The 27573-nt window shown below is 38.1% G+C and overlaps 1 protein-coding gene across 2 annotated transcripts in view; it reads right to left on the bottom strand.

Moving 5' to 3' along the window:
* ldb2a (LIM domain binding 2a) overlaps window positions 1–27573 on the bottom strand; it is a 101300-nt gene that overhangs the window by 48523 nt on the left and 25204 nt on the right. For both annotated transcript variants that reach the window (XM_053506431.1, XM_053506432.1), the window contains exon 2: window positions 21218–21320. In XM_053506431.1, the coding sequence (XP_053362406.1) occupies window positions 21218–21320 (103 nt within the window). The remainder of the gene's footprint in view (window positions 1–21217; window positions 21321–27573) is intronic.

Here is a 27573-nt window from a genome sequence, read left to right as displayed (position 1 = left end):
GGGTGGTGCTTAGAGAATATGAAGCATTCTTAATTTGCACAATCACATTGTCTGCATTTCATAATGAATTTAACACTGCAGTCACTTCTGTTTTTCTTTTCTTTTGTGGAGCCACCACGGCTTTTGATTCAACATTAAAAGCATTTTGTAGTCTTCAAAACAACTTTTTTTTCACTTTTACTTTTTTTCCCCATATAGACATTCATAGTTTCTGCTTTGAGCAAAGCACAAAACAGATGAGAAAAAAAAGAGAGAAACAAAGAAAAGCTCGCGCACTGCCCGTCCTCATCAGTAATTAACTCTCTGGGGACTAAAACACACACATACACACACTCTCTCTCTCACACTCACACACACACACACACACACAAAAAAAAAAAAAGCAGATCAGTGTTACTAGACGCTGCTTGTCCTCCAGCAGGACTGTGGTCAGGAGTAAACACTGAATTTTAAACAGACACCGATGATTATCTATCAGTTCAAACAGGGCACAGCGCTTCTACCAGCAGAGACGAAATCCTGCAAAATCCTGTGCTTCCTTGTGCTCTCGTGTGGGATTTCACCAAAGTTAAAACCCAAAAGAATCCCTAAATCAAGAACATGTCAGGACAGCTATTTCTAGTTTTTAATGCTAGCCTAGATTTAAGAATTTTATAAAAAGTAAAAAAAAAAGGGAACCTGTTATGAATTTGCCATTATATAACTTTACATTAGGCACATTTGGTTGGGATCAACAATAATTACTATAAATTTTATTAAAAAATAACATTTTTACACAATAATAATGTGTATGAACAATGTTTATTTCTTTTTCATTCTTGTAGCGTTCGAGTTTTATTGTGTTAATAATAATAGTTAACACTATTGTGACCTCACAAAAGAAGATACCCCATACCTGGTTTGTTTCTCATCTCTACTGTTCTCTGGAGCGATGTGGCTCAGCAGTAGCTCATTAACAAGGGGCGATTTAAAAATTATCCGCATCCTGACTAAAGAATTTATTTAAATTAACCTTTAGAAAAGACAAATGCATCATTTTTTATAGACAAATACAAAATTTTCTTGCTTTAATACACTTTGTCCATTTTCAGCTCTTCATTAATTGTCTTACTGTAAAGAGCGCTGTTGATTATTGAACCTTTTTCCTGATAATGTTCCAATACTGGCCCTTGAGAATCTCAGAAAACTGTAAGCATGATGAATTTTCCAGCTAATGGTCAACTTTTGAACTTTTTCTCGGTCGATTGAGGATGTTTCCGTTCCATACTCTGCCATTTACTCTCGTCACTCATAGTGATGAATCCGTGTCTCATCACTAGTAATGATTCTTTTTGAGAAACTTTCACCTTGCTTAGAGTATCGCTTCAATCGATCTGTTTGCAGATCTCCACACGCTTCTGTTTATACCCGTCTGTGAGTTGTTTCTGTACCAGGTACAGCCTCAGACCACAAAAAGCTAATCACTTTATGCTGCTTTTCTTTTTTATGGATTGCATTTTTGTTCACACCACAGTTACAAATGAACTGATGTAAAATGTTCACACCTGCACAGGAATGACTGGGGAGACAGCAGTTACGGAATTGCTGGTAAGACATTGGGGCCAACAGAAGTTTTAATACTGTATAACCAGAGTCCAGATCATTTTTGACTCACACTTGTACAAACAGTAGACAATTAAGAGGAAGTTAAAAAAAGGGAGTTATTATCTAAGGGGTTATTTACGCTTTGGGGAGTTTTGAGACTTTTGTTACCGTGTAAAATACATAGTAAAATATGAGACCTTTACTACTCCTTCTCCTATTAATACTATATTACTACTACTTTTGCTTATTATATATATATATATATATATATATATATATATAGATAGATAGATAGATAGATAGATACTTATACTATACACATATATATATACATATATAGATACTTATACTATATATATATATATATATATATATATATATATATATTATAAATTAATCTTTTTATTTACATGTTTGCATTTGAGGTTATCAATGTTTTCATTGTTCTACAGTATAATCCTATAGGTGGTGCACTCTAAACTACTGCCACACTGGCAGGAAACAAAGCATCCTGTGTGGTAAAGTTAATTATTTGCTTAAAATTAGCTTGTCTACAATTGTAAAAAATCCTTTACGCACACACTTGGTCACAATGTTACAATAAACGCATACACACACGCACAGATGTTGAATATACGAGTGACAGACTGCAAGCATGGGAGACGATTACCCACAATCCCACAGCGCGCGCGAGAGAAGAAGAATTGGCTCAGTTGTGATCACATGACGCTTGGCAAACAAAGCGCATGCATACTACTCGTATGTCAAGACCTCGCTTGTTTATCAAGTTACATTTTTGCTTGTCTTGTAAACACTGGCAGACCGAGTTACTCGCAATGCAAGTCTCCACTTTATGTGTGTGTATGTATATATATATATATATATATATATATATATATATACTGTAATGAGATATTTATAAAATTATGATACTGACAGAAATGTGCATTATTTAATTATAACAAACAAAGCACTAAATGATTTCACAGTGTATTGCAATATAAATATGGGTTTGGTTTCTACTTAGTACATACATTTATGTATTAAAATATTTGTGATGTTATTGGCAGATTGGCTGCTGATTTAGAGGACCGGTGTTGTATGATCATTATTTACATGAAGATTAGTTGTTGTGTTTCTCACTGACATCGCAGCAGACATAGCTTACGTGGTTACTATGATGTTTCATTACACAAATGTTGGATTCGACTTCATTATGAATTAAATTTAAATATATTGAAGATAGGTTTTTAAGTATAAAGATTATTATACAAGTCATTAAGAGTTTAGAAGTGATATTCAGAATTGTGAATTCTTGTGCATTCTGCTTTGTAAACTGCTTTTTCTGTTAGCATCGCTGGTCAGAAAAGAGTTAAATATGCATCTGAAAACACACACACACAGAGCTTTTTCCATTTGTGTTGGTGGAGGCCTGGCCAACCTTGACCTGCTTGCCTCACCAATAACAAACAACTTTTAGTCTCCTCCTTTAGCTTTAGCAGAGACGCACAGAGGAAAAAAACCCAGATGGTACAAATGGAACAGAATAAAAAATAAAAAAGAGAAAAATAAAAATGCTTTGGTGAGTTATAGAAAGACACACACTGATGAAAATAAAATGAGCCAGACTCATTTTAAGAGGGCCATCTTCAAAAAATGCCAGCATCAACTGCAAAAAACCAAACCACCTTTAATATATATATACAGTATATACATTTATTCATACTATGCATTTTGTGTACTCCAGCACTGAAAGTACCATCGTGCACTGTACCAAAGACAGACACATTAAAGCCTCGCCCTGCACAATTATAGCGTCTGTGTGTAATGGTCAGAGACTGTGGAATATACGGCGTTCTGTTTAATATGGAAGTTATATCGAATATTGCTTTGAACTCATTTCTCATCTCCTTGGTTTTTACACCTCCTTCATAGCCTCATTTAATTTCTAAACAAAATAGTAAAGACTGGCTCTAGCAAGTTTAAAACTAATAATTGCTAATAAAAAGTAGTGTGCTAATAAATATTATTGTTCTTGACAACAATAATGATTCTGACAAATTGATTATCGATGGACGGACGGGTGATGCATGGTTAGATACTGTATATGGATGATAACAGATAGATAGTGGATGGCTGGCTGGCTAGTTGATTGGTGCATGAAAGGATGGATGAATGAATGGATAGACAGACAGGTAATTAATTAATGGCTAGATTAATGCACAATGACGAACAAATAGTGGCTGGACGTTACATGAACAATGACAGAATATGAATGAATGAATGAATGAATGAATGAACGGATTGGTGAAGGGATGGATGAAAGGTTGGGTCGATTGACAGACTATGAATGCTTGATGTATGAATAGATAGATGAATTAATAAAAGAAGAGATAAATGGATGGTCAGACTTCCGGATTGACAGACCTATGGATACATAATAAATGATGGCCTTTAATTACGTGATAATAGAGGGATGGTAATGGGGAGGGTAATCTTTGATAGTGATAGATATAATAGATAAATGGATGGATGAATGGATGCATCGAATGATAAACAAAATAAATGAATGGATGGAAGAAGGGATGGATGGATGGATGGAATATCAATGCTAGATTGGTGTACTTTGATGGACTATGAGTGGCTAGCTGAAAAAAAAAAATGAATGGAGGTAGAAATTATGGTATGGATGGACAGTAGATGCATAATGACAACAGATTAAAAGGTGGACACTGGATGGTGGGTGGATGAGGACCAGATGGATGGTCTGGCAAACAGTAGATGGCTGGATGGTTGGATAGATAGAAGAAAGAGGAATGATAAACATAAATGAATAGATGCAAAGATGGATGGATTAATAGATAGACGGACAGAGTGGACAGACTATGGTTTCTTAATGGGTAAATGTTGATTGATGGAAAAAGGATGGCTGGATGGATAGATTAAAAAAAGTATAGATTGTTGGATAGATGGATGGATAGTTGGATAGATGTGCAATGATAAAACACAAATTAATATATTTATGTTTCATTATTGTACTGGTGCATAGATAGAAGCGTGGATGGATGGATGGATGGATGGATGGATGAATGGATGGACCAAATGAATAAATTCTGGTATTCAGATGGATGAATGAATGGATGGATGGATGGAAGATGCTGGGTGAATGATAAATAGATAGATGGATGGACAGACTACAAATGCTTGATGAATGAATGTTAATAAACCATCTGTGGCTGGCTAGCTGGACATATGAATAAAGAAATGGAAGGAGAGATGGGTAGATGGAGAATAATGACATAGATGGATGGATGATGATCAGATAGATGAATACTGGCAGTAGATAGATGGATAAATGAATCGATTAATTGATAAACAACGACGAATGATAAAAGGATTGCCGAATGGTGATTTCTTTTAATATAACACAGAATAATGTTGGGATAAAACTTTTATTGCAGATAGAGCTGCCATGTTCTGATACTTCATACTGTAGTTAAACCTGAAGCTGAGGTGATGGAATTCTGAGGTGATGAGGTATATGAGTTTTTAAAAAACAGGATACAACAACTGCTCTTTAACGTGCATTAAGTTTTAAGTCAAAAGATTTTGTTCTTTTCCTCAGTACAAGGAAATGTGTTAAAACTCTTGTTTATGCTAATCACACATACAGAGAGAAAGAGACAGAGAGAGAAGGGGGAAGAGATTGTACTAAAAACACTGAAGTGCTGCTTTAATTGTTGATGATTTTGCTTTACACACCACACTGAGGTAATTTGTAACAGTAACTAGCATGATAGTGCTGACTCATATTTAGCATCTTTATTGTTACTACTAGCAGCTCAATGTCATATGTTGCTAACTCACTCTGAATTAGCTAATACACAACAAAGGACTGTTTATAGCCTTGTATATCACATCTGTCTTTTTTTTTTTTTTTTTTTTTTTACAGAAATAGACAATCTCTGTTATTTTCTTACAAACCATGGTTAGTAAATTAATTTAGAAAATAGATTTCTGGGAAATATTTTAGAAGTTGTGAGGTAAAACATGCTCTAACATACGCTATATCTTTTCAAGCATCAACATAAATATCTCTCTCTCTCTCTCTCTCTCTCTCTCTCTCAAACACACACACACACACACACACACACTAAATTTCACACACAAACAAATGCTAGATTGTGGAATTCAGAACCCAGTATATGAAATATTCATCAGTCATAAAACTTTAATTCAATCTCTCTCTCCTTTCTTTCTCTTACTCACTCCCTCACCCTCTCCACTCCTCCCCACCTCTCTCTCTCTCTCTCTCTCTCACTGTATGTGTGTCTTTCGCAAACTTTTTGTCAAAGCACACAACTCTGTGAAGTCAAACTACTCGGTGAGAAGCGAAAATAATTGATAGGAGAGACGGGATGAAATGGTGGCGCGTGCAAGGGTGCTGTATGAACATTCTGCATACGGAATTCATATCTGACAGTAAACATATGGATAATAGAACAAAAGTAAAAATAATAATACAACAACAACCAATGACATTATAGCCAATAAAGTGAAAAAGGATTCACTGCAAAATCTCAAGTTTTTATTCTTAGTGTTGCTGGTGTTGTTGAGGGAAAGGTTTGCTGAGTGTGTGTGTGTGTGTGTGTGTTTAAGAATTCTGAGGCGATGATAAATGTCCATCACTCTATTTCACTGTTGCTTTATTTAATTAATACATAGTGGTAACAGTACTTATACTAAATGTTATTTTTGCATCCAACATGAATATAGAGAGAAAGAAAGATCCTGAGAGAAAGATGCAGAGAGGAAGATACGGAGAGAGATATACAGTTTGGGAGATACTGAGAGCTATATAGATTGAGAGATAATGATGGAGTTAAAGATAGAGAAATATAGAGAGGGATAATGGCAGAAGTACTAAGCGAGATACTGAAAGAGAGATACAGATTGAGGGCTAATGAGAGATACTGAGATAGACACAGAGAGAGATACTGAGAAAGATACTGAGAAAGACTTAAAGAGAAGTATTGAGAGAGATACTGAGAGAGACAGAGAGATACTGAGAGGTACTGAGAGAGAGACACACAGAGAGAGGTATTAGAACAGTAGATACTGAGAGAGACAGAAATATACTAAGAGAGACATAGAGAAACACAGAGAGATAGACACATCGAGAGATATTAACAGATACTGAGAGAGAGAAAGAGAGAGAGAGAGAGACCAAGAGAGAGAGTTACTGAGAAAAAGTTAATGAGAGAAATACAGATTGATAGATTGAGAGAGAGAGATACTCAGAGAGATACAGATAACAAGATATTGATGGAGACAAAGAGATACTCAGAGAGATACCAAGAGAGTTACAGTCAGAGAAATAAGAGAGATACAGATTGAGATAAAATGAAAAAGATACTAATTGCGAAATACATAGAAAGATATTGAGAGAGACACTAAGAGAGATTAACAGATTGAAAAATAATCAGCAAGAGTGAGAGATTGTAAAAGAGAGATAAAGGTAATGAGATAATTTGAGGAAGAGACACTGAGAGATATACACAGAGAAAGAGACATATACAGAGTTTCCGGGTGAAAGAGAAACTCTGAAAGAAATAAAGAGAAACAAAAAAAGGTTGAGCATGAAGTGGTTAGTGTGATAGATTATTCTCTCTCTCCCTCTCTCTCGCTCTCTCCAATGTTAATCCCTAAAGACAAGCCAAAAAAAGAGAGAGACCGAGCTGAGCCTCACTGACACGCAGCCACCTCTCACACACCTCGCTTCACACCACCGCCTCACACACACACACTCACTCACACTCTCTGTCTTCCTGTGTATGTGTGTGTGTGTGTGTGTGTGAGAGAGAGAGAGAGAGATGCTGTGTATTCACTAATAGGTTATGTGATTTGCTTTGTGAGTTTTTTTCAGACTGTTTGACTGTGAAAGCCACGTTGCGTGCGTGTGTGTGTCTGTCTGTCTTTCCCATGGGTCTACCGCCCCTTCACCCCATCCATAATTCAGCAGACAGTCGCTCTCTCCCCTCTCTCCCCTGATACCCGTGGGGTGAAGCGCACACTCAAGAGTGCGCAAAAATACCATCAGTGTGTCCACTTCAGGACAAAGGTCTGTCCGTTGTCTCCATTTCATCAGCTAGCAAACTCTTGTGCATTTCACTCCGCTGATATCAAAAGGATGCACAATTCCAAAATTTAAACCTGAACACCATTTTTGTCTTCTTTACTTCATTCGAAGTAGCATGCAAGTGACCAGTGGGGAGGTTTCACAATATTAAAAAAAGACATTTTCTACAAACTAACAGATCATGAGCTTCTGTTACTGTAAATGTCCTGTCAGTGATGGCTTAAGGAATGGATGTTGGCGTTTAACTTGCTAGCTTCAGTATTTGAAAATCTGACGATTTCTTGGGATTTTTGGTGGGAAAAACAAAAACATCCACTAAGTGAAGGTCAGGGGAGAACCGCTAGACAGAATTGAGCAGACAGTAAAACAAATAACACATCTGTGGTGAGCAGAAAAGCATCTTAAAATGCACAACACCACAAATCCAAGGCAGACTGCCTGTCTGCAACAGGAGATGCACAGATCGTGTTTCTTTAAAGAAAAAAAAAAAGTACTGGGCGTTCAATTCAAACTGGGACTGGTGATAAAATTTCTGGTGAGTGAAGGCGTAAGAGCGATTGACATTTACAGAAGACTTCAAGCACAGTACCGGGAGAAGTCCGTTCATCCGTCAATGACTATCCCAGGCGATGTGGCTCGAAACAAACTGTTCCCATGAACATTTAGCGAGTGAAACGCCCGATTCTTGAAAAGTGATAGATAACTTGTCACCAGAAAAAACACACCTCTCTGTAGAAACTGTCAGCTGGGAGCCACATCCCCAGTACAGTCTTGACCTCGCTCTAAGCCATTTCCACAAGTTCTGCCATTAAAGGAGTTCCTGGGAGGCCAGGGTTTCAGACATGAAGCAGGCAGTCTGATCATGGCTCCCGGGCACTGAAGAAACTTTGTACCTTGATGCCATTAAAGCACTAGTGAAACACTGGGATAAGTTTTTACTCTTGTAATTGTGTTCTGTTATTCTGCACAAACAAAAGTCCTGGTTTGACTTAAACACCCCACATATAATATAACTGAACCAAAATTAAGCAAATAAAATAAAATCAGTTTGTTGCTTTTGTGCAGTGATTAGCTCTTTAAACGCACACACACTTTTCTACACACACTCACGTTCCTTCGTGAGATACAATCAGATCATGTCTGGACATTACCTTTTTGTGTGTGTGTGTGTGTGTGTGTGTGTGTGTGAGAGTGTCGGTTAGAGCTTAAAAATCCCCCGCTGTCATGCTAGTGTACGCTCACTAAAATCAGCCGCGCCTCACTGCGGGACGCTCCCTGATGTTTATTGATAGGGCCTCGTTCAAGTCAAGTCTCACACACTCAGGTAATTCCTCTCTTTGTGCTGCGATCAATTCAGTCCCTGCTCGGCGCACCTCCTTTATTCCTCCTGAGTGAATTAGGAGAGACGAGAGAAGGGTTCCCGCTGGGTCAGTTTAGATAACCTCTCACTCACAAACACGTGCACATACACACACACACACATACACACACACACACACACACACACACACACACACACACACACACACACACACACACACACACACAGAACCAATGCTAGGGGACAGCACCTCACCACAAAGAAAAGGACAGAGAGACAGATGGAAAAAACACACATAGACAAAAAGGGATCATTACAGATAAAAAGCCTTTCAAATATTGGAGGAAAGATAGACTAAAGCTAGTAAAGAACTGATTATTAGAGGGCAAGAAAATAATGGAGAGTCTGAGAATAAGAGAGAGAGAGAGAGAGAGAGAGAGAGAGAGAGAGAGAGTGAGAGAAAGGGGGTTAGAAATGGAGCGAGAAATTAAGAGGTTGAGGGACTTTAAGAAAGAGAGAAGAATGAGAGGCTGCTTGACCAAAGAAGAGAAAAGAAAAGAACCGGTAGAGCGAGTGGACCAGAGAAACAAAAAAGGGATGGAGAGAAGGAAAGCAACAGAGAAAGAAAGAGAACATTTGGAGAGCATGATGGACAGAGATATGAAACAAGTCTTAAGGAAAGGCAGAGAGGAATAAAAAGGAACATTAGAGATCAAAAGGAACATTAGAGAACAAGAGAGAGAGAGATTGAGAGAAAGAGAGAGAGAGAGAGAAAGAGAGAAAAAACAGGGGCTAAACAGAAGGGAATGGAACAGAATGAGAATGAGAAAAGAAAAAAAAGAAAAAGAGAGAGAGAGGGAATAGTGTGACGGATCATTAGAAAGGAAAGTGATAGAAAAATAGACGAAAATAATGAATGAGAGACAGACATATCTTAACTATCAAAAATTCTAAATAAGCATCACTTCAATTGAAACATTTAAGAAATTGTCTGAAAATATGAATCATCTCCTTGAAAGAAGAAAAAGAAGAGAAATGATTATAACAGGAGCCAACATTTTCAGTCTCGAGTTATTTATTGCTCTATTGTCGGGTGATTGCGAGTCCGAATTGCAACGATGACTCAGGGGTCAAGAGAACAAATTTAGCTGTCCTGTCTGAAATAAAAGGGTTCCATTACGTTATGTCCTGTCTGTCACAGAGGCACTAGCCAATCCCTGGCATCCGTGAACTCATGTATGTGGAAGAGTGCAGACAGTGCTGATTGATAGCTGATGTGTGTTGGGTAGTGGGTGAGAACTGGCATTGAAAACAAAAAAACTGTAAATATAGGTTAGTAAATGGCAGATGACAGAGAACGAAAGACCAAAGCAGGCAGAGCAAAATAATTAAAAAAATGTTAAAATAAAAGAATAACAGCAAATAAATCGAGAGAATAAACATATAAAAAGAGTGAGATATTGAACAAAGAAGTAGGGATAGGAGAAATAAGATGGAAAAACATAAGACAGAGACAGAGAGAGAGAGGAAAGGATTATTAAAGGGTGAGAAATAGAGAGAATGATAAGGGAGAGAGGGATGAGGAGGCAGAGAGAGAGAAGGATCATTAGAGGCAGAGGGGAAATGATCATTAGAGGGCAAAAGAAAGCCACCGAGAATAAAAGAATAAAAGATACTGAGGGACAGGAAAAGGAGGAAAGACAGGTAAAGAGGATAAAGGGGACAAGAAGGAAAAACATACTGTATGAAGAGAATAAGAGAAGATGAAGGAAAGACAAGCGGACAGAATACACAGGGATAAGAAGAAACAAATGAACAACAGCCTGGAGAAATAAAAAGAGGTGGGGGAAAGACGAGTGTAAAGTAAAGATGGATCGAGGGGAATCACAGAATCAGGGAGAAAAGACAACATAAGAGGACAGAGACACAGAGGAAAGACAGAGACACAGACAATAAAGAAGGGTGGAGGGAAAACAGAGCCACATAAAGACAAAGGATAGACACTGAGTCAGGGAGGAGAGACGGATAAGGGGGACAATAATTCAGAGAGGAGAGACAGATGAGGAGGACACTGAGTCAGGAAGGAGGGACAGTTGAGGAGGACACTGGGTCAGGGATGACAAACAGATGGAGAAGACACTGGGTCTGGAAAAAATACAGATAAGTAGGATACTGGAACAGGCAGAAAAGACAGATGAGAAGGGCATTGGGTCGGGGAGGACAAACAGATCAAGAAGACACTGGGTAAGAAACAGATAATTAGGACACTGAAATGGGAAGAAAAGACAGATGAGGAGGACACTGGATCAGGGAGGAGAGAAAGATGACAAAGACACTGGGTCAAGGTGGAGAAAGATGATTAACACACTGGGTCAAGAATAAGAGAAATGAAGAGGACACTGGGACAGGGAGGAGAGACAGATGAAGAAGACAATGGGTCAGGGAGAAAAGACATATTAAGAAGACATTGGGTCATGGAGGAAAGATAAAGGAGACACTGGGTGAGGAAGAAAAGGCAGATTAAGAAGACACTGGGTCAGGGGGAGAGAAAGATAGAGAGGACACTGGGTCAAGGAGGACAAACATGGAGAAGACACTGGGTCAGGGAGCAGAGACAGAGGAAGAGGACTCAACAGCAAGAGACAGCTACATAAAGATTTGATGAAGGCAAAGTGCACACACACAAACACACACACACACAAACAAATATATAAGGCACTGCATGTTTATCTACAAAGGAGATAAACATGTTTTCTATATGTGCATTTTGTTCAGTTTATAGCTGAAAGGGGGCGTGTCCATCATTAATTATGTATATGATGGGCAGGTCCCTACTTCATTATGCATGAGATGGGCGTTTCCTAAATCCATTTTTAATAAGATGCATGGAGGCTGTTGACTTTCTCGAAGCTTCTCAGCACACTGACCTTCATAAGCTGTGACCCCATATATACGACACACACACACACACACTTACACACACAATTATAACTTAATTATATAAATTACAGGGCCCTTGGTATTTAAATATATTTAAATATTAAATATTTGAAAATAAATATATTTAAATAATGAAGTTCATTTACAACTTACAATAATGAGTCCAGCTCTCTCTCTGACACACACACACACACACACACACACGCACACACACACAAATATGCACCCTTTTTGTTTGAGACAGAGGGTTTTATGAGATGAGAGAAGGCGAGATTAGGAAGAGAGAGAGAAAGAGAGAAAGAGAGAGAGAGAAAAGAGCGAATATGAGAAAAGCAGGAAACACAGAAACAGGTCCATTTTATCATCCCTTCCCACAGCTGTTCTTTCTTCCTGTTGCCTTCCCCCTAAACACACACACAGGGACGCACACACACACTCACTCACACACACAGAGCGTTGCTGTATTGAGACTGGTCCTGTCACTCATGTGAGAGTGGTGTGTATTTAACAGAGCTGAGCTACAGCTGAGACGAAACTCCTCACCCCGTCAATCATCTCTCCCTCTCACTCTCGGGTCACTGTCAAACTGTCAATACACACACATCCAAACCTAAACTTTTGCTACGTAAACAGAAAGTGAACATTCGAAACACTGAAACAGTATGTGTGATAATAAATTAAAAAAAAAAATCAGTCAGCGTTGTAAAACTCTCCTGCCATAAACATGCAATAATGTTCGATAACTGTGTTACTGAGCAACACACTGTTCATAAACGTGCTACAACTTAATCTTAATGAGCAATTGTCAAAGATCTGGTTAACTGGAACGTACAATGATATAAATTCACAACATAGGCGGGAGAGTGGCGTAGTGGTTAGCGCTGTCACCTTGTACCTCCAAAATCCGGGTTCGATTCCTGCCATGTGCTCTGGCTAAATGTGTATGATGAGTGTGTGCATGCCCGGTGATGGACTGACATTCCTGTACCTTGAATTTCCGTACAGTACATGTTTGTAAAGGTAGTATCACATGGGCACAAACGGCATCCAGCTGTTTTATCACCATGGTAACGACGAGTGGTAACAGAGATGCCCTGTAACCTGACACTGGGTATTGTTTTATATCGATCCCAATCTGATATTCTGTAAGCGATGTAAACGATTAGAAGACGAGCGACAATATTAGTCCCTGGTACTCAGTATGAGGTATGGATCAGTTCATCCTTCTGATCGTAGTATTTCACATTTCCTGTAGAGTCCTCCGTTGTTAGTCTTTTATCAGCGGGAGGTTTAACGCAGGACTGTTGCAGCGGCGTTACATCATGCGAGCAAACTTCCATCCCATCATCCCCCAAACAAGGTGAAGATACGATTTAAACCCCCTCCAACAATAATGAGCTCATATCAAGGGCAAACACACTGCACGGGAAAACACTTCTTTCTCAAGACTCAGCACGTTGGACTGTAACACTGACTCTGACTTACTGCGATATAAGACCATACGTCTGTCTTATATAGGGATTAATTTAAATTGCACATAATTATGGGCGATTTATTGTGTCCTGTACCTAACGCGTTGAGCTGAGAGTGTGAAGAGGGAGAAAATGACCGGTGGTGGAGAGAGAGAAAAAAAGGGAAAGAAACTACGGCTAGCTTAGGAAGGCAGAAAATTGTGAGGGGGAGGGGTGACTCAGAGCAGAGAGCGGGAGACATAATAAAGAAGGGGTGGAGAGAGAGAGAGAGAGAGAGAGAGAGAGAATGGATTTTAGCATTTTACCTTTTGTTTTGCATGCCAATTAAAATGCTATTTTAAAAGTTAACAAAATTTTAAACAAGATGTGTGTGTTATCTAGCATGGGTTGAAAACAGTTTAATTAATTAATAATGAAAAATAAACAATATTTTTAATAATAGCCAAATATTTCATTTATTTACATCAGGGGGATTAAAAAGCGCTGTCCACAATGGGGCCCAAAGTGTCACACTGTACACTGGTACCCAGACATACGAATTTAATCCATTCTGGAGGCGAATTCTTAAGGCGAAAATTCGTATTGCAAAACACATTTCTGCAAAGGAAATAATGTAAATGCAGGTGATTCGTTCCAGCCACCCAAAAATATTACCAATATTACCAACACTATAATCATATTTTTGCATATGAAACAATGAAAAATATTTAGAAAATACATGTAAGTGAAGGAAAATAAATAAATAAACATTAAACATCACTTAACCTTAATTTATAATTCCTCTTGGCACCGACTGCTTTAACAACGTAACTGAAAGCGGCTCCTTTTTCTTCTTGCCTTGTTTACTTTCTTGGGATGTCTTCACTAAATCTTGCACAAAATGCAAAAAGTGTGCACAAAATGCACATTTTAACTCGCTTTATATGGCTTTCTACTGATGCAAACAAGTTTTGAACGGCTCCTGGATGTAGGCGCAACTAAGCTGATTCTGTGTTCGGTTTAGCTCAGTTAGTTCGCTAGCATGCCGAAAATGCTACGCGCGCCAAGGACAATTGCTTGCAAAATTTCAGTTCTTAGGGCCAAAATTCATAAGGTACGCCTAGGTACCACTGTATCAGATTTCCAAGTTAAACTGTAACATTTAGCCATTTGATGCACAGTGATGTTAAATACTCTCACCCATGTCTGTTTTTTTTTTTATTATTATTTCCGACTCTCGACGTGAGCTGCATCTCAAATCAAAAACCCAAATCTCGCAGTACATTTAAAAGTGTTTACTAATCTAGAAAACCCATTAAGCTGGCACTCAAGCAGGCATTTGGTAGATTTAAAGGATAAATCAACGGTTTAAAAAATTCAAACAATAACCAGACTTTACTGGAAAAAAAAATGTCGGTCAGCTAATCACGTCCAATGCATTCTACTCATGCCCAAACATAAACCTGTTGTTTTAATCCAAAAGACTGTTGCGTGCAGTTCTGCATTTTTTTCATGTGTATTACCATGAAAATCATATATATTCGGACAGAAACAATAAACATTGCCATCTGTCCACCATTTGCAACTGCACCCAAGTGCTTTCGGGATTGGGACACATTTTTAACCAATCGCAACGCAAGTGACTCACACATATTTGCACATTTTTCCTCTGTGTGGAACAAGAAGAAGTATGTGGAAAAAAAAACAAATGCATGAGTTTTGTGAATGGTGAAAGGAGGATCAACAATGTTAGTTAATTATGACACTGTTGTAGTTGATATTCCTAGAAACGATTTAATAAAATAAGTACATAAAGCAATGTATAGACATCTTAAGCCATCTTGAGTGGTACCAAGTATGACGTGCTGTTCTTTAATATATAAATAACTGCTAATGTTATTTTCTGTGTATGATCGCACATCCCTAGGTGCTTTATTGTTTAAAATGTTCCTTATCAGAAAATGTCCTGATTATTCTGATCATCGACTACTGATTCTTCTAAGAGAAAGACATCAGTTGAAATGTTAGCTAAAAACACAAGCCACTGTCTACACACACAGAAAGAGAAGAGTTAAAATGAGAGAGAGAGAGAGAGAGAGAGAGAGAGCATGCCAGGAAAGATGAGTCATAGCTCAACTGAGATGTGGACCTGCTCTCGGGCCGAGCCTCTTTTCCCATCATGCACCACATCCATATATCACAAACCTGCAGCGGATGAGAGAAATTCATCTCCATCTACCCGGTTCCTATATCTAGGGCCCTATAGAACTAGTGTCATTTTCCCCCCTAAAATTAAATAATTTTTCAAAATGTTTTGGATCAAAGGTGTAATAAATAATAATAATAATAATAATAATAATAATAAAAAAGCATGACATATAAATACAATAATTAACAAATTAATAAAGCTGAAAATAACTGCTGAATTTCTTTAGTTTATTTTTTAGTTTTCAGTTTAGTATTTAAAAGCCTACTGTTCAGAAAAAAAGCAACTGTGAGTGTGTTTTTATGAACATCACCATGCTTGGGCTTCATGACGCAGTTGTTAGTCGTTGATGGGTTTCATTCCCTTTAACACACCATAGGCTTTTTAGCGTCTTGAAATGGAAAAAACCCACTGCATGCATGTGTGTGTGTGTGTGGATGGTCGGACTAGACAGTATACAGCTCTAATCGATTGAAGATCATTTCTGATATATATATATATATATATATATATATATATATATATATATATATATATATATACAGTATATGTATACACACTTCAGGAAAAAAAAAGTAGTATGTTGTACAATATATTAATATAGTATTAATAATATGATTATATATATATATATATATAGTCCCGATCAAAAGTTTAAGACCACTTGAAAAATGGCAAAAAATTTTATTTTGCATGGTTGGATCTTAACAAGGTTCCAAATAGAGCTTCAACATGCAACAAGAAGAAATGGGAGTGAGACAAAACATTTTTTGAGCATGCAATTAATTGAAATCTGTGCAAAGATGTGGATTCATTGTCATTTTTGTCAGGTAGTCACATGTTCTGATGGCAAAGGCAAAAAACTCTCCCTTTTTAAACGTGGTCGGGTTGTTGCAGGGTCTCTCACAGCGCACCATTGCTGCTGAGGTGGGACGCAAGACAGTCATTTGGAATTTCTTAAATGATCCTAAGGGTTATGGAACAAAAAAGTCAAGTGGAATACCCCAAAAAATTTCACCAGCACTGAGCCGGAGGATCCAATCGGCTGTCTGTCAAGACACTGGACAACCCTCGACCCAAATTGGTGCTGACTGCAGCCCCATAACCATCAGACGGCATCTGAGACTGAGGGGCTTCAAAAACATAAAAAGACCTCGTCTCATTGCACACAACAGAACTGCTTGTTTGGACTTTGCAAGAGAGCACCAAACATGGGACATTCAAAGGTGGAAGAAAGTTTTATTCCCTGATGAGAAAAAATTTAACCTTGATGGTCCTGATGGTTTCCAACTTTACTGGCATGACAAGCAGATACCACCTGAGATGTTTTCTACGCGCCACAGTGGAGGGGGCCATAATAGTATGTGGTGCTTTTTCTTTCATTAAAACAATGAAGCTTCAGAAAGTCCAGGGGCGTCAAACGGCCGCTGGCTATGTCCAGATGTTGCAGAGAGCATTCCTCATGACCCTGATGAGGGCCCTCGTCTGTGTGGTAACGACTGGGTTTTTCAACAGGACAACGCTACAGTACACAATGCCCGCAGGACAGGGGACTTCTTCCAGGCGAATAACATCACTCTTTTGGTCCATCCTGCATGTTCCCCTGATCTAAATCCAATTGAGAACCTTTGGGGATGGATGGCAAGGGAAGTTTACAAAAATGGACAACAGTTCCAGACAGTAGATGCCCTTCGTGTGGCCGTCTTCACCACTTGGAGAAATGTTCCCACTCACCTCATGGAAACATTGCATCAAGCAGGCCACAACAAATTTTTAAAATGATCAACAATAACGGTGGAGCTACTCAGTACTGAGTTCATGTTTGGAAGTTTGATTTCTGTTTTGAGGGGTTTATGGGGTTTTTTCAAGGTGTGGTTCTAAACTTTTGATCAGCTGTAAGACAGCCTGTTTTAGTTTAATCGTTGTTTTCATTAAATTGCATGCTCAGAAAAAGTTTTGTCTCACTTCCATTTCTTCTTGTTGCATGTTGAAGCTCTACTTGGAACCTTGTTAAGATCCAACCATGCAAAATATGATTTTTTGCCATTTTTTAAGTTGTCTTAAACTTTTGATCTAGACTGTATATATGCACACACACACATAAGGATTGGCATATATTATATTTTATTATTCATATTTTGTCGTATCAGTGCTTTCCGTTCAGATGTGCACGTTACATCAGTTCATTTGTAACTTTGGTGCGGGCAAAAATGGATGCCCCACTTGTGATTTGCACAAAAGAGGAGCAGAGTGCAGTGATTTTATTTATTTTTTTGTGGTCAACTCACGGAAAAGCATAATCCAGTGTTTGGATATCTGTTTGGATACTCCAAGGAAGGTGAAAGTTTAATAAAGAGAATCATTACTGGTGACGAGACACGGGTTTATCACCACTAGCCTGAGAGTAAACGTCTCTCGAGTATGGAACGGAAACATCCTCAATCAACCGAGAAAAAGTTCAAAAGTCAACCATCAGCTGGAAAATTCATCAATGCTTAGGGTTTCTGGGATTATTAAAGGGCCAGTATTGTAACATCATCAGGAAAAAAAAAATCAACAGTGCTCGTTACAGTGAGACGCTTATTGAAGAACTGAAGATTAAACCTTCGGATTAAAAGCAGAGGACAGCTATCCAAGGGCGGTGTGACCCTGGTAAAACTTTATTTTGTGGTGTTAAACCATCCTCCCTATAGTCCTAATCTCGCTCCATCAAACTTTGACCTGTTTGGTCCCCTGAAGGCAGCCCTGTGTAAACGAAGATTCACTTATGATGATAAATTTGTGATGATAAAATAAGTGGTGTCCGTAACTTTTTTGAATTCAAATTTTTCAATGATCTTAATTGAAATTTAGATAAAACTTGGCTAATTTAGATTTCACATGAGAAGACATAAACCTGAAAAAGTATATTAATCTAAAATGCAAAATTATTAAGATATTGCAACATGAATTTGACATGGTAACGGACACTACAGATTTTTCGCTTTTTAAACTTTTACCAAAAAACTATTTAAGCAACTTTTTTATTTAAGTCATATGCTTTTAGAAGCTTACACAAATTTTAGTATCAATACTTATCAAGAAATATGAATAATTTTGATAAATAAATCATTTTGAATAACGAGTGTGACTGTGATTGACAGGGGAACGAGAATAACATATAAGTATGGCCCCGTAAACCCCTCAAAACAGAAAGAACACAATGCCATACTCTACAGTACAGTAGATGGCTGTGGCGTTGTCAAGATTGAAAATTTTTACATTTTACTGATATGTTTCCTATTGTGGAAATCACAGGGTTTTTAAAGCCCATACAGTATACTGTATATAAAACAGGCTGTACAGGATTGCCATTACCTGACTGATCATAAAATTCAGTTTTTTAAAGCGAAACTGAAAAAACAATTTCTTAACTGCACCTTGTGTTTGCGTAATGAAAAGACGTATTGCTGAATAAATCGGCAGCACGGAGACTGGGGGAAGGGAGGGAGGCTGCAAACGAATCAAGGTTTGAGTCCCTCTCTCCTTCCAACATGCAAGCCGTTCTGCACGAATAAGCAAAGACCCAGGACTCAGCGAGGACAGACAACACTGCTGCTCAAATCATCAGAGAGAGAGAGAGAGAGAGAGAGAGAGAGAGAGAGAAAACAGAAAATAAGCCCTGCATTTGGAATGAACCTGAGGATAAAACTGCGAAAGATCCACTGAGGTGCCACAGAGCTTTGGGACAAACAATGCATTTATTCATAGTTTACTCATCCGGCTTATCAACACTAAAGCCTGACATCTGGAACTGGAGCTATTCATAGCCTTAGGAATTTACAGTGTAGTCCAAAAGTCCAAGTCCATGACCAAGAACCAGTTTCGGTCCAATAGTTAAGAATAAATATATATATATTTTTTTACTTTATATGAGCAACACAACACATGGGGTTGTTTGGTTACTGGACAATACTTAACAATCATTCATAAATGTTATTTGTGTATTAAGTAAATACTTTTATTTTAAGGTTTTGTTCTTGTTTTTTTTTTTGGATCATCCACTTCGAATGTGTTGTTGCTATGGAAACATGTGACACAAACCTGTGGCTTGTCTCACAGTCAAGGCTGCTGTTATAGACAACGACCAACACTTTCGGACACTTTCAGCATTTATTTATTTGGCAATTGGTGCTAAATTGGCTTTTTTGTGGGATTGGGCTGGACGGGCTGGCCATTGGCCCCCACGAGCGTGGGTGAACCTAGGATGCCCATGATCTGGTCACCATCTTACTGGTAGATCCGGCGATCAATTATGCTCAGTTCACTTGTTTATCATTTATGTATTTGCAAATATTTGCTTTAGATTAACCAACATACAGACATGTTTACTGTATATTCACTTGTATCCACAGAACACTGACTTAGTTTGCCCTTTGAGGAGGGTAATATGCATCACTTATCACTGTTAGAAAACCTAATCTTGTGGCTAACAAAAGACAAAAAAGGAGGCGTCCTAGTTTCATGGGTTTTTTTGGCGCTACTTTGTCAAATTTGACGAGGTACAATATGATGTAATTCCACCCTGCAAATTACAGGCATGGTAGTATAGTGGTGCATGTGTGTGTGTGTGTGTGCCCTGCGATGGACTGGCACCCTGTCCAGGGTGTACCCCGCCTTGTGCCCTAAGCTTCCTGGGATAGACTCAAGGTCCCGCGACCCTGAATACTGGATAAAGCGGTATGGACGATGAGTGAGTGAAATTAGCACTTACAGGACAAGCTGAATGCAGCACACACTCCTAACATAGTGTTTATTATCACCTCTTAATGATCAAAATAGATTATTATTTAATGTCATGCATTATCCTTCTAATTGAGTTTAACAAGTAATGGAATACTATTTGGACATGCCAAAATCTGTACCACTTGGATACATTTTTATTGTTTATTTATGTGGCTTAGTTGTTCACTACCCAGGGTCCGGGTTCGATTTCCAACTCAGGGTCTGTGTGCATGTTCTCCTCGTGCTTGATGGGTTTCCTCCGGGTAGTCCGGTTTCCTCCCACAGTCCAAAGACATGCGGATTAGATTAAATGGCGTTCCCAAATTGCCGTAGTGCGTCCCACTATGGTCGTAAAATGGGAATAAATACAATGGTATGGCCTCCACAGTCCCTAGTTGGACTACAGGGGTTCCTAGATGGATGGACTTATATAAATTATAAAATCTATAACATAAAAATATAAATAATGCTCTTTCTGTAAGAGAATAGTGACCACTTACCAAAATAAAAATCAATATGTCAAGAACATCTTTAATTGTAACACGACTAATGCATTTTACATTTTGTACAATATTATTATTATATTAGATGCATTTCATCTTCCCTTACAGTTTGCACCAGACAGTATTTAATCATGTGTACACAGCCACCGTGATGCTGTATGTACCACACCATGGTCCTGAGTACTGATAGCCTTGACACTTGGTCTTACTTCATATGAATGGGATGTCCATTAAATTCTCTTGCATCCTTCAGACCAAGGACGTGCACAGCAGGTGATTAGTGTTCTATAATATGAACTGATCTCTTACTGTATCTCTTTGGTCCATCCTCGAGGCAGAAGGAGAGAGTCAGCGTGGCATCCTCCTCAAAGAACTCGGTAGCGAACGCGTCCCACCACAGATTGTCGCTCTCCTGAGGGGGAAACGAAGTTAATTAACGAGAGCTAATTACCCCGCCATGACCTACTCTTCACCAACAAACGGTTACCCAAAAGAAAGCAAATGGAAGAAAAAAGAGCAGTCAGGCCTCAGTCAAGAGGATTTAAAATGCTTTGATAAAGCTATTTCGAATGACCCAATTAGACACAGTTGTGGATGAAGAGACAGACCCACATCAGTGACATATAAGATAAATCTGTCAAATAAAATAAAAAACCCACTTAACAGCTTAAATTGGACCAAATGAAAACTATTTAGGTTTGTTCAAAATGAGGCATAAAAATTAACGAATGAATATAAAGAAGGAAAAAAAGCAATAATCCAAAAAGTGCATGCTTAATTCAATTCCTGTAGCATCATAACTACAAAAACTTTTGGAAATAGTTTGTTCTGTTGCAGTCTCACACCACTGCCTGTGTGCATAAATACATTCATGGACATAGTTTATATACCGATCAGCCATAAGGTGACCACCATTAGGTGAATTGAATAATATTGATTTAATAATTATATTAGTAACCTGGTTACAGGTTTATGGCCACCCAAGGCTCAATTATGCCTTTGGATACCAAAGGCTCGCGCATCCGGTTTGATTTAACAGAAAAGCAAGTTCAGCAGAAATCGTTAAAACAAGTCAATGCTGTCTCCGACAGAAAGGCACCAGAACATTGGATGCATTACAGCCTCCCACCTACGAGGTCCAGCAGGCAAGGTTGTTGGTCTGGCCTCCAAATACCCCGGTTCTCAATCTGATCAGGCGTCCATGGAATGCACGGGACAAACAAATAAATTCAATATACCAAATTCAAATAACTAGCAAAAGATCTCACATACACCAGTAAGGCCTGTCTGGAATCGGGATCTGCTGATACATTTAGTGCAACAGATTGGCTTTTATTTGACTGACGTTCCCTCACTCTAGCTGTAATCATCTGCCCCATTTTAACATCGGTTCCATGACCTGTTCTGACTGACAGGAATCTGATTTCTGCTGAACTGTTTTGAGGACTCTTGTAAGATTACAAGTTTTGGCAGATGTCAATTATTAGCACGGCTGCCTTTGTGTATCATCATGTCCTGATGAAGCTGACCTCTAGAACTCCAAGATCACTCTGACCCCGAGCTTCAGGAAACAAGAAGCATAGCCCATCTGCTGCTGGTTAAATGGGGAATCAATTATTGAGAACGTAACTGAAGAGCAACAAGACCAGAAGGACATGAGTGAGAAAAGGAAAACGTATGGAAAGCATGGTGGAACAAGAAAAAGTATGGGAGAACATGACAGAAGAAAAAGAAACCCTCAAGAACATGACTAAGCAATAAAGAATAACAAACACAATAATGGCTTAACTGGAATATAGCTGAAAAACATAAACTAAGTTTAAAAGTCTGGAATAGCATGAGTGAAAAAAAGAGTGAACATGACTGAAGAAGAACAAAAGTTTAGTGATTACAACCACACAAGAACAGGGTCAAAAAGTAAAATGTCACACAACTAAAGGAAAAGTTTTTTTTTTTATATAGAAACATAAAAAAGGTCTGAAGAACACTGCTAAGCGTGACCAAGGTCTTAAAGTCCTGGCAGAAAGAGAAGAAAAAAGGGGGTTTGTGACAGACAAGGATTTGGTCTGGAGAACAAACCCCGGAGAGCAGGTGGAGAAGAAGAACAGAGCTTAGAGGTTGTCGTTCCTGGCTGAACAATAACTAGAGAATGTAGCAGACAAAGAACATGGACATAAAAACGACTTGAAAAAAATAAGAACTTGATGGCAACAAAAAGAATGAGACCTGAAGGACATGACCATGCAAGATTGACAGGATTAGACAATTTAATGGAAGATGATCAAGGGATAGAGAACATGGCTAAGCAGGAATGATCTCTGGAGAATGTGAATGAAAAAGAAGAAGGACTTGATGGATGGAGAAAAAGGCCTGACCATGAATAAAGACTGGAAAACACAATAAAAGAAGATCAAGGCCTGGAGAACAGGACTGAGAACAGGACAGAAGAAGCTATGAAGGTATGGAAAAACAACAGAGATAATATAAAGGCGAAAGTACAGTAGGACAAGGCCTAGAGATAAGAGAATAAGCAAAACAACAAGTGGAGAACAATAAGAAGACCTGAAAATGATGGATTAAAAAAATTCAAGGACATGATTAAACTCCAGCAAGGTCCAGAAAACAAAGCTTAATTAGAATGAGGTCTTCAACATGACTGAGAAAAACAACAAGGATGACAAAAACAAGGCCATCAGAAAACTGGTGGAAAATAACAGGTCTGGAAAACATGGCTGAATGAGAGCATGATCTTAAGTAAAAGGTCTGGAGAACACAGCTAAGCAAAGGTGACCAAAGAAACAGAAGGAACAAGGAATGATGTAAAAAGAACCAGGTTTAAAACGTGAATGAATGACACAAATCTCAGACGTACAATTAGAATGTAGAATGTTGTCGAGAAAGAACACGTTGAGGAATGAAGGTCACTCTTTGCACACTGCCTACACATCTACAAGTATACACTCACATACACACAAATAGGTCACACGCATGCACATCTGGCGAATCCTAAATCTGAAGATAAACAGCTGTCTGTGTCTGCAAATCTGCCAATTACTTTATTCTGTGCATGTACTAATGTGTGCGGGTGTGTGTGAGTGTGTAACAGAGAGAGTGAAGATTGTGTGAGAGTGTTCTGTACTGATGTATGCAGGATTTGGACGAGAAATAGGCAATATGGCAAAAATATAATGGATTATTCATTCATATATATATATATATATATATATGTTTGTATGTGAGGTGGAGAAACGTTGCAATTCCTCTATAATCCTACAGGTGGCATGCTCTAAACCATTCACACATCAGATAAACTGTGTGGTAGGAGCAAATTATTTGCTAAGTTAAAATCTAAAGACAACTGCAATATATATAAAATCGTGATACTAACATTATCGCAATACAAATCGTCGCAGAGGTATCGCAATAATATCGCATCAGCTGGTCCCTGGTGATCACCATGCCTACTATTTATTATACTGTTTTATATTTAAGAAATTTTAAAACTTTATTTTTAAGAGAATTTAACAAATAAGTATTAAATGCAAAAAAATTAAAACAAAAAAAATTAAAACTACCTTTAATTATCAAACCATCTGCTTCTATTTATTATTGTTTCATTATTCATTCATTATAAAAATAAATTAAAACATTCACAATATCTTTAAAAAAATGTAGTATAGTTTATTGCAGTATCATCTTTCTACATCACATTGTCCAGCCCAAATTTGGACCAAATCTCACGTCTAATCTCATAACAAATTCTCCCTTTCTCTCTCTCTCTCTGTCTTTCTCTCTCTGTCTCTCAACCTTCTTTTCTCGGTCTATCAAACTCTGGCACGGATTCAAGCTTGACATCGACTCTCACTCTCTCTGTCTCTTTCTTGGATGATTTCTGGGAGTCCGTCGTCTTCCAAATACTAAAAACAAACATCTCACAGCCTGTCACACAGACCATTGTCTTCCCAAGACTCCTCATATGTCAAACTGTTTGAAGAACCGCTTTTGAATCTGCATCTCGATCCCACAGGATTGCTCTGAGTCTGCATGCTCAGCTCATTCCTCTGCAAACTTGCTCTGATCCGGCTCGACTTCCAGTCTGCCCCATTAGCTGAGGTTAATACATTTATAATACAGTTATACTTTGATTATTAATGATGATGCTGTTCTGTGTTTGGCATGGAGTTTTGAGTGCGTATGCTATAGTGGGAAACCTGATCAGGCGAACACGAGTTGCAATTTTCATGACTTTTCATGTCTCAACATGGATTAATCATTACTTACTTGTGACCTGAATTGACCTGTAATTTTTAATTTGCCCCTTTGAGGAAGCCCTATAACAAACTGCCCATCAGATAGAGATTTAATTAGAGCAAAGACTCTTTTTTTTAACTAAACAGGGTGGCCTAAAGGTGTCTGAATTCCAGTGCAGACATGCAAATGCTTGCGTACCAAAGAATGAGTTCTATTACTTTTATTTGTAAGCTTTGAAAGCCATATTGAGCCTAAATTAAAAAGATATAGGAACAAATAGTATTTATACATATATCAATGTATAAATACTCTTTCAATATATATATATATATATATATATAAAGAAAAATGCATGTAGACGGAGGCTTCAGGGCCACGCCAGAGGTGCTAGACTTTCTGCTCATGCACCATTTTGACAGACAGGGTTGTTAAAAAAAAATCCATCATAATCTATTATTACCCGTCATTTTAATTTTAATTTTTAAAAGATAACATATTTAAAAGCATGTAATTTTCATTTATTTTAATCATTCATGCACAGAATAAGGTTAAAGATAATGCACTTACTGTATAAGGACATGAAGTGAAAAAATGAACAGAGACACTAACTGCGGTTAATTTTTCCTTGTCAACACCACACGAAGCAGATGAATGATTTTTTTCCCCCCGCAGTGACAGCGGAGGCCACCAAACCACTATGGCCATTGTGAACAAAGCCATTCCACAAAATTAGACAATTACAATTAAACTATGAGCAAACAATTTGCGAGAAATTAATTGATCTCCTGTAGACTTTCCAAAATGTTCTGGTTCGCCAGTCAAGACGAATTAAAAACTGCCCATGTGCCATTGGAAATAGTTTTTGGTCCAAACAAACCGTATATTTCTATGTATTTGCTTCTGTTTTTACACATAATAGGACTCTAAAAAAAATCATGTTTAATCTGACAGAAATTACAGCATTGCTAACTGTTATTTGCAACTTTTTCCATACAGGATCATGCAAGTGTGTTGCCTTTGGCCCTGTATTTCATTATTAATATAAAAATTCTTGTTCCAATCTGGCAAATTATTTCACTTATTTCACTTAGCCACTAGGGGGCTCCCACATTAAGGCTACTACTACCACTCAGGCAAGAGGGCCGAAGACTATCACGTGTTTCCTCCGAACCATGTGACGCCAGCCCGACCGCATCTTTTTTAAACTGCTCGATCACGCACTGTAGGGCCGGCGTAACACACTCGGAGGACAGTGCTATCCGCTTCTTCCGCTTCACAAGCTCAAAGACGCCCCTGATTGGCTGTAGACGCATGATTAATGTGGGAGCACTAAGTACCTCTCATCCCTCCCCTCTGAGAGAGCTCGGCCAATTAGCTCTCTCTAAACCTTCGGCTGCGAGATGTTACAGCATCATCTGGGAATTGAACTTACGATCTCCGATAAAACCACACATGTCTAACATTTTTTTTTTATTAAAACTGTAGTGGCAAATATTTTTGAAATTGAATTCTTTAGACAGATTAAAAACTCTTGAAGCAGACAAAAGTTTCAGCTTGTAGATTACTGTAGCAGTCATTGTCATTAGGTTTTACTCTTTGCCTCAGAGATTTTGTCCGGTTTAATTTTGTTTTAAAGGCTAAACCCACCCACCTGCCATATTCTGGAGACTGGAATGACCAGCGCCATTTCAGCCAAAGTTGTAAAACCAGTGAAAGAAGTTCAGAGAAGTGAACAAGAGAAGTGAACAAGATTTCTCAAACAATATGAACAAAGCCTAGACAAGACTAGACAATAGATTAATATATACAAGTACACTCGCCACCAAATGGACAGAGGAGTGCTAAAAGTTATGTTAATCACCTTCTGTGTTCTGATCTGTCAAAATGACGGACAGATTTGATTTGCCACGCTGTCTATAATTTACTTTCCTGAACTAAAGTCCATAAATTTTTGAAGGTCTTTCAACCCCTAGCATGAGTACGCCCCCATAACACCCCCCCCACCACCCACCCAGCAGTGTGGTTCTTAGAAATGAGTGCCCCCACCCAAGAATTTTCAATTAAAGGAAACCACAAAATGCATTATAAAGCTATCATTTAATTGACTAGATAATGTCTCCCTCTGCATGCTTTGTCTTTCAGTGCTGGATTTTCTTTCTTTAAACTTCTTTATTCATCTGTGCACCTACTCTTCTTAGTGTCTTAAGAATTTACTTTTTTTTTTCTTTTTTTTTTTTGCATTTTGTGCAAGATGTAGTAAAGACATTGCACCATGGGTTGCAAGAATGTTAGGAAGGACGGTAGGAAGAAGAAAAGAAAAACACTTTCAGTTTTAAAGCAGCCGGTGCCCAGAGGAATCATAAATTAAGGTTAAGTGAGATTATTATCTATTTATTTAATATTTTACTTCATTT

Source organism: Clarias gariepinus, chromosome 10 (assembly GCF_024256425.1).
Source record: "Clarias gariepinus isolate MV-2021 ecotype Netherlands chromosome 10, CGAR_prim_01v2, whole genome shotgun sequence".
Lineage (NCBI taxonomy): Eukaryota > Metazoa > Chordata > Actinopteri > Siluriformes > Clariidae > Clarias > Clarias gariepinus.
This window is presented reverse-complemented; position numbering and strand designations above follow the sequence as displayed.